The sequence below is a fragment of the Lissotriton vulgaris genome, chromosome 1_1 (genome assembly GCF_964263255.1).
Source record: "Lissotriton vulgaris chromosome 1_1, aLisVul1.2, whole genome shotgun sequence".
NCBI classification, from domain to species: Eukaryota; Metazoa; Chordata; class Amphibia; order Caudata; family Salamandridae; genus Lissotriton; species Lissotriton vulgaris.
Window position 1 is genome coordinate 679,141,865 of NC_141685.1, and position 14,230 is coordinate 679,156,094.

At 44.8% G+C, this 14,230-nt stretch overlaps 1 protein-coding gene across 1 annotated transcript in view; it reads right to left on the reverse strand.

Moving 5' to 3' along the window:
* The window catches only part of PALMD (palmdelphin), a 217,153-nt gene extending 205,834 nt beyond the window's left edge, over window positions 1–11,319 (reverse strand). The window contains exon 1 of the mRNA XM_086954644.1: window positions 11,057–11,319. Within this exon, the coding sequence (XP_086810770.1) occupies window positions 11,057–11,101 (45 nt within the window). The 5' untranslated portion in view covers window positions 11,102–11,319. The remainder of the gene's footprint in view (window positions 1–11,056) is intronic.
* Window positions 11,320–14,230: the final 2,911 nt, after the last annotated feature.

Genomic DNA, 14,230 nt, shown 5'->3' on the forward strand with positions numbered 1-14,230 from the left:
TCTTGATTTAAATACAAGGGTTGGCATATCATTTGAAGAAAATTGAAGAAATGAATAGGATTATCCAAGAGTAAAGGTTGGTACATCTTATTCTGTCTCATTAAATATAATATACAATAAAGAGCAAAATTCCTACTTAGTTGGAGCAGAAACAGGAACCCCAGATTCACAGAGAAGTGGATGAGGTCATTATAGGAGGAGCACAGGATCTTAAAGCGCATCCACAGGGGGTGTAAAGGGAGTTCAAACAAGATATGGGTTGACTCTTGCCTGTTTGAGGGCGACATGTGTCTTTGGTCACTCTGAGGTATGAAACCGCTGGCTGAATGTGTGGATATCAGGAAGGATACAAGCGGGCAGTTTGACCAGATGGACAGGGCACCTGAACAAATAGGTTAGTTGCTCTTGATAGGGTGTCCTGCAAGCATCCTACTCATAGTCCAAGATCTGCTACTAACTGCGTATCTTGGATCAAGAGCACACCTCTAAATGCTAAAATAGCTCTTTAATGATTCCTGCAACTGATATTTCTTTTGGAGCAGCATCATGAAAGGGGATGGAAGAAAAGGGATGTGGTGGGATCTACTTAGAATTGTGATGTCAGGCATAGGACAGGTCATTTCTAATGTCCTGTTTATTTCTGGGGGTTGTATGGTAACTTGCAATTATAGAACATTGGCAGGACATCTCATCTTTCGTGCTGGATTTCTGTTATTCTTTCTCTGCATTTGTACCGAATCCTATGCCATCATCTATGCCCTTTCAATAAACAAAGTAGACATCTCTCAAATATTACACAGCCTTACATTGAGAAGACGTTCTAATATAGGAATTTAGATTTGTGTGGAATGAAAAGAAGGAATTGACGAAACGACGCACATTAAAATATCTAAAGTAGTAGTTACCCATTACTGAGAAGTATTCTTTTGACATTCTGAAAAACTAGAAATATTCCCAACTTCTTGAAACTTCCTTACAGATAACAAAACCAAATATTTGAAAATGTTTATGGACTTCTGATTTCTAGAAGGAGGTACAAGCTTCCGTGGTATGATTGGTTCACAAATCATTATTGGCGGGGGAAGTGATATCAAACACCCATTGAGCGAAGTGGCATTGCAGAAAGTGGCACCTCCAGTGCCTAATTTATAAAAGAAATAAGTGTTGGGGCGTAAACGTTTGCTCAAAAGCCTTCAGATGACACTTTTGAAGGGTGGGGTGCCGACTACCAAGGCTGCGTTGTCTTAATTCCACCTCATACCCTCCCTTTTATTCTACCACAAGACAATCCCTGCCTCTTGTAACCACTCTTGCAGATTATTTTGTATCCATGCTGTCATACTTTGTCACTGTTTTTCATTCATTCCCTTCTTTCTTCTTCACGCTTTTGTGTTTTTCTCTCTTTTGCTGTGGATCAAAGTCTGTTGAGGAAAAATAAGTGCTGGTCCCCAAAAATGAGTACTGGTGAGCCCCACCTGCAGCCATCAGCTCAAATTAAGCACTGGCCCACATCTGACATCAGAAAGCTGATAGCCCCGATGGTTGTCCATTGCATGTTATTTAAACAACCTTTAAAGAAAACGCAAGATTACAACTATGTTCTAGCCAAAGCTAAAGAAATTAAATTCTTTTAAATTAAACATGTTCATGCCATATTTTTTTGTAGTATTGAAAAAAGATAATTTTTAAGATGTTGCTTTTGCTAAGATTGTTATAGTTATGTTGTATGATCCTTGTTAGTTTATAGGTCATTTCAACTTACGTAAACTAAACTAATAATAATTATAATACTAATAATAATAATAATACAAAATATGTAGCTATAGTTACTTTTCCAAAACAGTAATAGAGTTCGTTGGTTAAATCACCTGGGCTGCAAAGTAGTACTCCAGGGTAGTATGTAGGAACAATGGGTGAATATGTGGAATCACTAACTATCCCTTAGTCACTCCTTTGAGATAAGACTTTAGAAAAGTTTAAGGTGCTTATTTTATTTACTCAGTTAATCTACTTATTGTCCTGCCCCAGTACCCACTTGTCTTTCTTTTTTGCCATTTAATTTACTGACTGACTCGCCTGAGCTTTAGCACATTCTTCTTCCCACCTTGAAAGCGACAACTATTTGTCTAGCTACACCTCCTTATGTTGCTCCATTTAAGGTAGATATTGTATGTTCTTGATGATTTACCCATTCCAAAAATCTTTCAAACCCTGAGCAATCTAACTCAGCTCCATGCCAAAACTTCTCTACTGCCTACACATGTTTTTCTCCATACCATGGTGGATAGTTTATTTTGGGTTTACTTTTATGAATGCTGCTTGTGGCATGCATTCATGTCAAACCCTTTTAGTAATATAAGATCAATGGTCTGCGGTGTGGCTCGCAGAATTGCTGGTTTTGTAAATGGCTTAGCAAGAAAGCTATGTGTGTGTCAAGATAATGGTGTAGAGTTTAACCTATGCATGTGCCAATACATCATATGCTGTTTTCAGTGGTGCTGTGATAGAAAGTAATCCCATCCTCACATAAACCATAAACCATAAACCATAAACCATAAACCATTGAAGACAGGTATTTCCTGCACTATTTATTTGAGTTTCAGTATTAGTGCACTCAATGACCTGACAAGTCGTCCTTTCAATGTAGCTGCCTGGCCCTTCAAGTCTCCAGGTGAAACCGTATGAAAGTCAAGGAATCTTGAATAAAAAATGTAATATTCCTATTTAATGTAGCAACTCTTACAACATTCCACTGGGAAACACTTCAAATGAGGAAATGAAGTGCAAATGTCAATACTATAAATATCAAAAGTATGTTTAGCGTGACAAAATAAGTATGCTAGTTCTTGAAAGCAAACCAAACTGTACAAGAGGTAGCAAATCTCTAAATAAACACCAACACATTTTTTTATTATAAGTTTTGATTCAATAGAAAAGAGTATCCTGAGATTTTAGACTGGTTTGCTTAGGTTTACCCAACTGGACTAACAAACTTAACAAAACTAATTTATAAAGGGAAACCCCCAAGGCTGGATACATGTTCATTGTTGTACATGCAGCAATCCGGCAACCATACAAGGAGGTATTTGTTAAACCTAGAAAAATGCACTGAATTTGCGTACTACATATGCATATAAATTATACCTAAGAGCCGAGACAAACTGACCTATGTTGATTTCTGCAAATGAAGACTCTAAGAGGGGAGAATTTGCATGGGCAAGAAAACTAGTGTCTCTCCTGATTTTTTCTGGGTAAGGACAGACACAAGTCATTAGTGGGATGAACATGCCAAGGACTGGATGATCATTGATCATCCACTGCGTTTCACGCCTCGATTTTCATATCCTCAGAGATGGACTAAATGTTAAGTGGACATGAAGCCTGAATGTCACCAGACGCAATTAAGCCTACACCGTCTCACTCTTCGTCTCTCGGTCTGTCTGAACCCAGCATTTCTATATGATGGATTTGTGTTGTGTGGGACTGTATGTCAGAGTGCGTTTGTGTGTATTTCAGTGTGTTACGGAGAGAGAGAATGACTCTGTATGTTGGACTGTATGAGTGGGTGGAGGCAGGTCTGGTGGTCTGTGGGTGGTGTGCACTGATACCTCTATATTTATTAGACTTTGAGCATGATTTCTGCAGGTCTTTCAGCATAGATCCATATTGTTCTGGTGATCTCTGTATATACACGTCTACAGTGTGTTGGCCTGTGTGCTTGAATGTGCATTTACCATTGCTCTATGTCAATGTGTGCATGGATATTGTCGAGGATGTCATTTAGGGGTCGCCAGGGGTCACGGCTGTGACTCCTGGCCTGCCCCTTGTGAACTCTGGTATTGCCTTTGTGACCCCTTGCTTCAGAGGTGGAATAATCAGTGCCATGAACAAAGTGGCAGCTTGTCCTTATGATTGTCAGTTGGGGCACCACTTTCTTTGCTTTCTCTCAAGGTTTTTATTACACTCATAGTGAACAATGTATCATTATTCACTAAGAGTGTAATAAAAAGATGGAGCACAATTAGCTGGACTATGACCTATCCTGGAAGCTGAGGTAAGTAAAAAACGTGCATTTAAATGTTTGTTGTATGTGTGCTTGCAGGTTTGTGTGTGTTTGCGCGAGAGAGAGAGAGTGTGTGTAAGTGTGAATGAGTGTGTATGTGTAAGCATGTGAGTGAAATTGGCAGTCGAAGGGCACGTGATGTAACTTTCACTACTCCTTGCTTTTTCGTGAATTGACGTTCATGGATATTGTGTTTATTTATGTGCATGCACTATATAATAATGCAAGGTTGCATCTTTCGCCTGTCGGTCTGGGTCTCACTTATTAACGTGATATTACAGAAGATCCCATTGGAAGGATAAAATGTGAAGATACACTGTTTCAGTCAATTTGGTAGCCAAATAAATAAATTAAGTGTTTCAGATGCAAATGTTGCACTGTGGTAACAGTTTGTTGCTGAGCTATGATGAGTGTGCATAAAGAGGAAGTAGCTCCCACAGTTGCAGCTCGTTCCAAGGCATCAAAGACCATCATTATATTTGGATGACCAGTTATATATCAGCAAGGATGTTGGCGGGTTTTATCAAGATACCAACTCTAGAGCTGACTGAGTCTGCTCAGAGAGGGTAAATTCACAGTGAACAGTTCTAAGCGATTGCATCTGCCCCATAGATGGTTTGCTGGTAAACATGAAATGCAAAAACGTGCATGCGTGGTGGAGTTTGCTTGTGAGTGTGCTTGTACAGCAGAACGTAGAAATTGTGGAGTCGTCTATATAGTGTAAGTACAAGCAAAGGGAATAGCAAAGAGTGCAGGTGGTGTGTTACTCTGTTGCAGGTATCTGTGGCAGTGGTTGGTAGATAGCACAAAGATCCGGTGTGCTTAAGAGCTTTAAGGGGCCAGGAATGTACACAGCCAGGGGGCTTGGGGTGCTGGTTCAAATGCACATGTTTGGTAGGTGCCTAAATTGGCCCTTTTCTTGTTGTACGCTCACCTCCGTCACTTTAGGGAGGAAACAGGGATCAACAGATAGAGAATGGAAACATTGCCAAAGTGTATGCTTAAAAAGCCCACCAAAGTCGAGGAAGAGGGGGCCTAGCACACCGAGGCGAAATGATGCAAAGGCAGGGAACACAGATTGGAGGGTCTCGACTCAAACCAGCTCACTATGGGCTAATGATGGGGAAGGCCAATTTTCAGTGGTGAAGAAAACTGTGTCTGCACAACCACACCTAGTAAAGACAATTAAATTAACAACTTGCAGAAAATTTAGCAGGAATGGTGCCAAAAATAGCTGAATCCAAAACACATACTCTCCCTATTCACAAAGATTGCCTGAGGGAGGGCAACATGCCACTGCAGTTAGTCCTGGTATGCAATACGACAGGGCTAGCTGCAAAGGGCAAAATACGGAGTGCCTCTAAAGCAGACATACTAAAGAATAAAAAAAGTGATGAATAGCATGGTTCAAATAATCTCAGCCACTGTAAAATACTCCCAGTCCATCGCTTTTTTGCACCCCATATTTAATTACTTACGTATGCCTACTTCCCCTTCTGGTGTATAAACCATCAACCAGGACTCTCTAGCTATCTCTATCCTGGGCTTTTCTATCAATTTAACTCTAGGTGTAACCCATCTCCTTGCAGTCAGCCTTGAGACCTCGGTACCAGGGGGCAGATTTATGAGGCCGTTGCGCCTCTTTGCGCCGCAATTGCATCACTTTATTTGACGCAACTGCGGCACAAACAATGCGCCCTATTTACAACGTGACGCATCTAGGAGATGCATCACGTTGTAAAGCACTGCGCCATAAGGAGGCGTTCCTGCGCAGGGGGGGGGCGTTCCTGCGCAGGAACGCCTCCTGAAAGTGGCTGAGTGAAATCTATCAGATTTCACTCAGTCACTTTAAGGGCAATGCTGCGTCAAAACCCTGCGCCTGCTTGAAGCAGGCGTAGGTCTTGACGCAGCATTGTGTAGATGGGGCACCCCCGAGCCTTGCTGGAGCTGCGTCGCGCTTGCGATGCAACTCCAGCAATGCGCCACATTTCCGGCACAGATGCGTCACGCATCTGGGCCGTTTTTGCACCATGGTGCGCCGCATTATAAATGCGGCGCACCATGGGTGGCGGAGCTGTGGCGCACTGTGGCACACGTTAACTGGCGCATCCCTGGGGATGCGCCAGTTAAGATAAACCTGCCCCCAGGTGTTTCTTGGCCTTCCTCTTTTACTTTTCCCTTGAGGGTACCAGGTCAGAGCTTGCCTGGTGGTGTTTAATATGGGCTTGAGGAGGATTTGGCTCATCCAGCCGCAGGGTCTCTTCATGGTTTCTTCATGAGCAGGAAGGTCTGCTGCCACAGGTCGTTGTTGCTGATGGTGATTAGCCAGTGGATTTGGAGAATTTTTCTCAGACGGGTGTTGTTGAAGGTCTTGACTTTTTTGGTGGTGGTCACTGTTGTCAATACATTTCTACTCCATACAGAAGGACCGATTTTATGTTGGTGTTAACCCCTTCGAAGCTAATGACGAGCTGGGCTTACCTGCCGTGCGCGGATGACAAGGCCAGCTCGTCATAAAACAATGAAAAACAACAATTTGCAGCACAGGACGGGAAAACGCCTAGCAGCCATGTGGTTAAAAAACCTGATCTTGCTTTGCAGTGTTAGGTCCTTGGAGCTCCAGATCTTCTTTAGCTGAATGAAGGCTGCCCTTGCTTTGCTGTTTCTTGCCTTGGTGCCAGCCTCTGTACCACCCTTCCTGCCTGTGAACAGCCCAGGTTGATGAAGGGCTCAAACTCTTCCAATGCATCCCCTGCAGCAGTGATTGAAATTGTGCTGGCTGTGTTAGCCTTCAGGATCTTGGTTCCCCCCCCCCCCCCCCCCCCCCCATGGATGTTGAGGCAGCATTGTGCTGATGTGGCTGCCCTTCTCTTGCATCTGCACATTAGTTTGGGAGAGTAAGGCTAGGTCGTCTGCAAAGTCCAAGTCATCAAGCTGCATCCAAGGTGTCCACTGGACTTTGCTTTTACATATCACTGTTTTCAGGTGTGTTGGTCCAATTATCATGCACCACGAAGACTGAAATTTCCAGAGTGCACTGATATGTAATATCAAAACTCAGAACAGGAAAAGTTGTGTCCTGGTGACATGAAGTCATCTGGTTACCATAACCACCTCACTCAGTTTTCTTTTTAGGGAATTATACCTGATCCCGATCATTGATCCAGGTGTTCAGATAGGTGCTACATGTTCGGGTTTGTGTAAATTAGATTCAGTGTAAATAAATGTATTCTACACAAATGTCATAAAAATATGTCAATGTTATTTTTGCACCAGATTGTTACTGGTGGTAACATGAAGAGGTAATGGGTAACCCAATTGACCCTTGTAGGTATGGGCAATGAACAATTCAAAGTAAGGAAAAGCTACAAGGGATTTAGTTTGTTTACTTAGTTAAATTGATTTACTGGCATCAGTCAATAGAGTTAGTTCTCAAGAATCTAACTCAAATGTAACCATAGGATAACGGTACAATTTCTTTCAAATAAGCAAAAAAACATTGAATAACAAAAGCACAAAAGTAAAAGAAGCACACAGAAAAATAATTATATCTGAAAAGGTATTTATATTGAGTTAATCAAAAGATTTGTTACTGGTGCCAGTAAATCAATTTAACTAAGTAAACAAACTAAATCCCTTGTAGCTTTTCCTTACTTTGAACTGGTGGTAACAGGCATCAATCTGCATTCCAGAGAAGTCCTGGTATATGCCTAGGGCACCACTCTTTCTCTGACCTGTCGGGGGAGCTGGTTACGTCTAGTCACTGTGGCATCATCATGGGGAAAAGCCAGGTTTCACAACTTTCCTGAACTCCAGATGCTTCTCACCCTTTGCTAAATGAGAGTTCTAAGGCGTAGTTACTTGTACCAAGAAGAGTGTCCCGAAGCATTTCTCATTAACATTACTAGACCGTTGTGGATCCAAAGTAGAGCAGAGGGCTGATGCTTGCATATTTGTTGGTCTTTGTGCAAGAGGAAATGTATGTTTGTAGAGCTTAGTTCAAATAGCTGTTTTTGTCTGTGGGCGTGTTTATGTGGGTACAGGTTGTGTGTATGCGTCTACAATAGACAAATCTAGTGTATTTGCCAATGCTTGTTTTCTCTGCCCTTTCAGCGTGGTAAGCTGGCATGTATAATGAAAAAAGCCAACTGCAAGTACCATGATGCAAAGGAAAACCCGCAGGCCTGGTGAGCTACAATCACCTGACATGAGACAATCTGAGATCTCTGCAGAGTCAGTGGACAGACCTGTTCTGCCCCAAACAGGAACCCAGTGAATGAGCCGCGCTGTGCAGCAGCACGCAGCAGCTGATGTCACAAAATAAATATACCCCGGCTAAATGTGGAATTCGAATGCACTGCTGGAAACTAGTTTAATTAAGGCCCGTGGCAATGACAGAACCAAGTGAGGGCCAAGAAAGGAACCTTTTCACAGCTGTGCCAAACCAGGCTGAGGCCGGCCAAAAACAACAAGGATGTTTGCAAGTTTCGTATTTAAAGAGGTCGCGCACGACAGCTGAGGCTGTGGCGGATTTTTGGAATGCTTCTCTGAAGTGCCGTGGGGAGGAAGGGAAACGAGAAATGCTATAGATATCTATAGAGGGCCTGAGTTTGCCACCCAGAGGTCCCTTCTACAGGGTCCACTTGTCCATAAGCTTTATTTAAAGTCCGCATTGGGCACCCCAGGGACATTGTCAGGAGCTCACAGGCTGCTCTGTTTAATGGCACTGGTCCACTCAGCGCAGGCGATGAAAAGACTCAACCTCAAACTATGCAAAGCACATACAGTGAAGGGCATACAAGCAACCCGACGCCATTTTAATTATGAGTGTGAAAACGTGTATGGGGGCAAGCAAACATAGCTGTCAACTCCCGCCATGATACGAGGGAAGATTTCAGCTGGTCTAGTTTGCCAGACAACTAGGGCTTATATAGATAAACCCAGAAATGGCTGATCGTCACCCTCATAGATCGGGGCCCAAATGACAGCTTTAAACAAGTGCAACATCTGCTTCAAGGCACTATTTATGTGTGGCGCTGTCAGTTGAATTAGCACTTTAGAAGAGATATAAGATCTCGGTGAAAAGAAGCTGAACATTTCTGAATTCAATGAACAGGAAATTATTCTGGCAAACTGTTGTTCATTTCCAACTTAGTTGGTGGGAATTTGTTGTTCTCATAGAGGTAGTAGTAGTTGAAATGTGGGTGGATGAGCGGTGGAGACATTTTCAAATACTGTACGGATCTCCCAAGTTTCCCATGCTCATGCGGAAGTAGCACATCCAGTTCTGGTTTTAAATTTGCATTCTGGTACGGGTGGTGCTGATTTTACAAAAGGGCCAAACGGGACTACAACGTCCAGAATGCAAAGATAAAACCTGGACTAGTTAGACTACTTATGCTTGGAACTGAGAAGCTTAACAGCTCCGCACATGAAGCTCACAATTTACAGTACGCAAGCACAAGTAATATTCCAGCATTTCCTTTTACAAATCGTTAGTTTCAAGTGTGTTAACTCAACGGAAGCAGACCAAGACTATAATTCCCAGAATGCATTAAAAGAGAACCCAATAGAGGTAAGCAATGGTAGGAATAGCCCCTCTTTGGGATTTTGGCCAATGCGCTGTATTTGTGTAGTTGAAGAGAAGTATACGGATTAAACAAAAGCAGTAGCTAAAACCAAGGGACCAGTCAGATCAAAACCACTCCCAGGGGGCACCAGAACAATGTTGAAGGATGCGAACCACTCCCAGGGGCACCAGAACAATGTTGAAGGATGCGCCCAGGTCACTGGTAGAGCTAGTATCCGAGGTGGTGTTTTCAACAAACCAGTGCATCTGGGAGTTGTGGTTTTGGTTCTTTTCACATGCACTAAGTGTACTAACACACAAAAAACGTGGTCTGTGCAAGAAAAGGCCTTGAATGGAAAAGTTCTATCTCTGATGACATGTTGTCATGCAATAACACTGGACCCAGAATTAAATGCAATGTTCTACATAGCTTTTCAGTACACCCCTGGCACTGAAGTGGCAGCAGCGGGATGCATTAGAAATTACAGTCGCCTCTTTATCATTCCATTCGTTTATGCAGTATATAAAATACATTGCATTATACTTTCATTAGAAGGAATAAGGGTGTGCTTTCTGTCCTACGACTCACGCACTGTCCTTTCTTCACTCGACAGGTTTGCAAATATGTCACCTTTGTCAAAAAGCCTCTGAAAACACTTCAACACAACGTGTTAACGTGAGCCCAGCGTATTTCAAACTCTATGCGTCCCGCCACATTCTTTTGTAAGCCCCCCAATTTCTGTTTCTAAGTGTATCACCTAAGAGGAAGAGTGTGACGCGTGTCAACGTGCATGTGTGGTGGCTCTCAAGGGTATCAAAGTTCATTACTAGAGTATTTTCTTCGTTGCAGCGGACATATGCTAAATTGTTGCACATAGAAACAGAAACCTTCTGCGTCCAGCCTGTCTCTCCGTCTCTCTCGCCTTTGCCCCCCTGGGTGATGATGGTCAAATGAGTATATCTAGAGTGCGCAGTTTCCTATATTGGCCTAAATCAGAGCACACGGATGCAGAAAAATACATGTTGTGGACCTAGCTGTGGCTCTTGGCAACACTTGACACCAGCTCAGATGTTTGCTTTTGCAATGACGTCCTTCAGGCAGTTCTTTACATCACATGCTCTGTGTCATCGCTGTTGTACGAACCTAAATTTACAAAGATGGAACCCTTCGCCATTTATTAAAGCTATAGATACGTTTAAAGTGTCTCCGTGGCTTTATAATAGTGCTACACGCCTCCCTTCCGACTAGCTCTGCTGCTCACCAGCTGCCATGAGAACGGCGCTCTCCGGATCAGGCTGTGAGCGCCTCACGTGCGCCCCTGCCCTCTGTGAGGATCAGCAGCCCCGGCTCTCAGCCTCTGGCACAGAGTGCCGGACGGTAAGTAACTGTCCCGCCGCAAAAGGACTTGAAGCACAGCACTTACTGTGATGGCCTGCAGCCGCTCCCGCAGCAGGTCCGCCTCCTCCATCGCGGGGCTCGGCAGCAGCGCGCGCCGGGATGCTTCACAGCGACCGAGGCTGGGGGTCCCTCAGCCGGCGATGAAGTTCAGTCCCGTGGGCTCCCCGGACAGAGTGAGGAGCGGCAGAGAGGGCGCGAGGAGCGCGTGCGGCGTCTGAGCGGCTCTGTCCAGGCAGGCACAGGAGCAGGCAGTGCTGAGGACTGGAGGCAGCAGGCACGCTCAGCGCTGGCACGGCTGACACGCCTTACACGCCTTAACAGCAGAGAGGCGAGCCTCGCTCGCACGCTGCCAGCTCGGAGTCACAGTCCCAAACTTTACTTGCCAACAGGGGACTCTGTGTTCACTCTCACGACCTCAAACCTGGACGAATCAGACCTTCCAGGGACTTCTGACCTACTAGCAGGTCAGCTGCTGACATTCATAGTATTTACAAACCAAGCGACGCGAAATGGCACCTGCTTTTTTCCCTAGGTTTTTATTGTGCTTAGTACTGGAATTATGCGACAGATTACATTATGCGGCAAGAGAAGGCAAATTATACTGCACAATGTGACACTTTTTGTGATAGTTTTACCTCATTATTCTCCCATTTTTATACATGCACACACTATCTCGCCATTAGTACCAGTTTGACACCCAAATACAGCAATAAGCGGCAAAAAGATGACCACTACTGTGCAGCAACACGAGTTGCTGCGTTTTAATTAACTTTTGATCCGTCAGAGCTAGAATTGTTTTTGGTTAAAATCTGCAGAATATGCTCTAGATGGTTGTTTTTTTGGCAAAATGCAGCAAAAAAATGATTATGCAGAAAATGCCAAGGCCGTAAAATGCCATCGTTCCAGTGGCCCTGACTGTAAGACAAGTTCACAAGTGCAATAGATTTTGCCTTACCCCATATGGCTGAGATACCCGCCACCCCCTCTCAACACAATCCCCAAGGATGGGAAACCGGAAACAGTTCTGAACTTTTGGAAGACGGGAGGGAGTGACCCTCCCGGCCGTATTTATTAAAATATGAAACAAAATTAAAACATTAAAATAACAGTTTCATATTATGTACAATTTCATTACCACATTGCGATGTTTGGCTAACCTTAACATATTCTCTAATACAAAGGTTCTCCTAGCCGAACTAACATCCTACAAAACATTTAACTTGAGATTTTGAAATTGTACATCCTAACGTTTAAGGGCCAACGGCAAGGTCGTAACCGGTGTCAAGATCCCTAAACCAGAAATATCCCCCTCACTTGTGAGGGGCGACCGCACAGAGGTGTACCTCAAGTGCAACTACCAATTTCCCTTGACTTGACGGGGGCCCCAATAAACTCGACGCCACTTAAAGGTCGTCCGAGGACTCGTGTGAGGTATCTAGAAGGCAGCGTAGACCCCCCCCCCAAACCCCACACAACTTACCACATCTGCCGTCGCAGATGTCCTGGCCCCAGGAAATTCTCCAGGAGGGGGCTGTAGCCCCTCCTACCCAGGAAGGGGCCTTGACCGCCTTTCCTTTCCTTTCGGCGGCCCATCCTTAGAAGGGACCGCCTCCCCGTTGAGGGGCCAATGGCCACCTCCCTCGAGCACTCCCATCCGTAATGGGTGACGCCCACTCATAGGGATCTTCCAATTAGTGCTCACCGATCATGACCTTACTGCCCGACCAAAATAAATACGACAATTCTAAACTAAATGACTAATTTACTTAAAAGACAGTAACACAACACTTTATTAAAAGCATGCTTACTGATCAACACTAGAGCAGGATTACTTTATTTGCAAAACATCCACAAATTGACCATTCTTTATTGCATATTCAAAGTTACCACTATAATAATCCGAACCTGCAAACAAAATTAGAGTTACCACATCAAACTTTATTCAAAAAACCACTTGCTGTCCTCAGGGGCTGGTGGGTGGGTCAAAATAGGCTCTTCGTTCCGTCTCGAGCTCACGTGCAGCGAGGTGGTGCAGCTTCCGAGCACAGGAACAAGAGGCTGCTTCCTTGGCTTGTTGCTCCTTTTATCCGTCTTCAGGGCGGGCGTAAACCCGCCCCTGCCTGCCCCAGGGGCGTGGCCGGCCGCGTCAGTGTCTAGGCCAGCCCACTCTAGGGCGGGAAAAAGGCGCGCCCCGGCTACGCCGCTTCGGGCATACCAGCCGAGACTCGCCTCCCGCCCAAGATGGCTTCCCGGGGGGATCGTGGTACTCCGCCATACGTTCGGGGGGACCGAATGGTCGCCCCTTTCCATATGGCTGAGATACCCGCCACCCCCTCTCAACACAATCCCCAAGGATGGGAAACCGGAAACAGTTCTGAACTTTTGGAAGACGGGAGGGAGTGACCCTCCCGGCCGTATTTATTAAAATATGAAACAAAATTAAAACATTAAAATAACAGTTTCATATTATGTACAATTTCATTACCACATTGCGATGTTTGGCTAACCTTAACATATTCTCTAATACAAAGGTTCTCCTAGCCGAACTAACATCCTACAAAACATTTAACTTGAGATTTTGAAATTGTACATCCAAACGTTTAAGGGCCAACGGCAAGGTCGTAACCGGTGTCAAGATCCCTAAACCAGAAATATCCCCCTCACTTGTGAGGGGCGACCGCACAGAGGTGTACCTCAAGTGCAACTACCAATTTCCCTTGACTTGACGGGGGCCCCAATAAACTCGACGCCACTTAAAGGTCGTCCGAGGACTCGTGTGAGGTATCTAGAAGGTAGCGTAGACCCCCCCCAAACCCCACACAACTTACCACATCTGCCGTCGCAGATGTCCTGGCCCCAGGAAATTCTCCAGGAGGGGGCTGTAGCCCCTCCTACCCAGGAAGGGGCCTTGACCGCCTTTCCTTTCCTTTCGGCGGCCCATCCTTAGAAGGGACCGCCTCCCCGTTGAGGGGCCAATGGCCACCTCCCTCGAGCGCTCCCATCCGTAATGGGTGACGCCCACTCATAGGGATCTTCCAATTAGTGCTCACCGATCATGACCTTACCGCCACAGGCCGGATAGTTGACCGGCTATCCGGACCCCCCACAACACTCCTACCTAAAGGTCATGTCTTAAAGTCTTTAGCCAAGCTATCAAGTCTCCTATGAGTAACTCGTTCCCCACCCGGGACAAATGAAC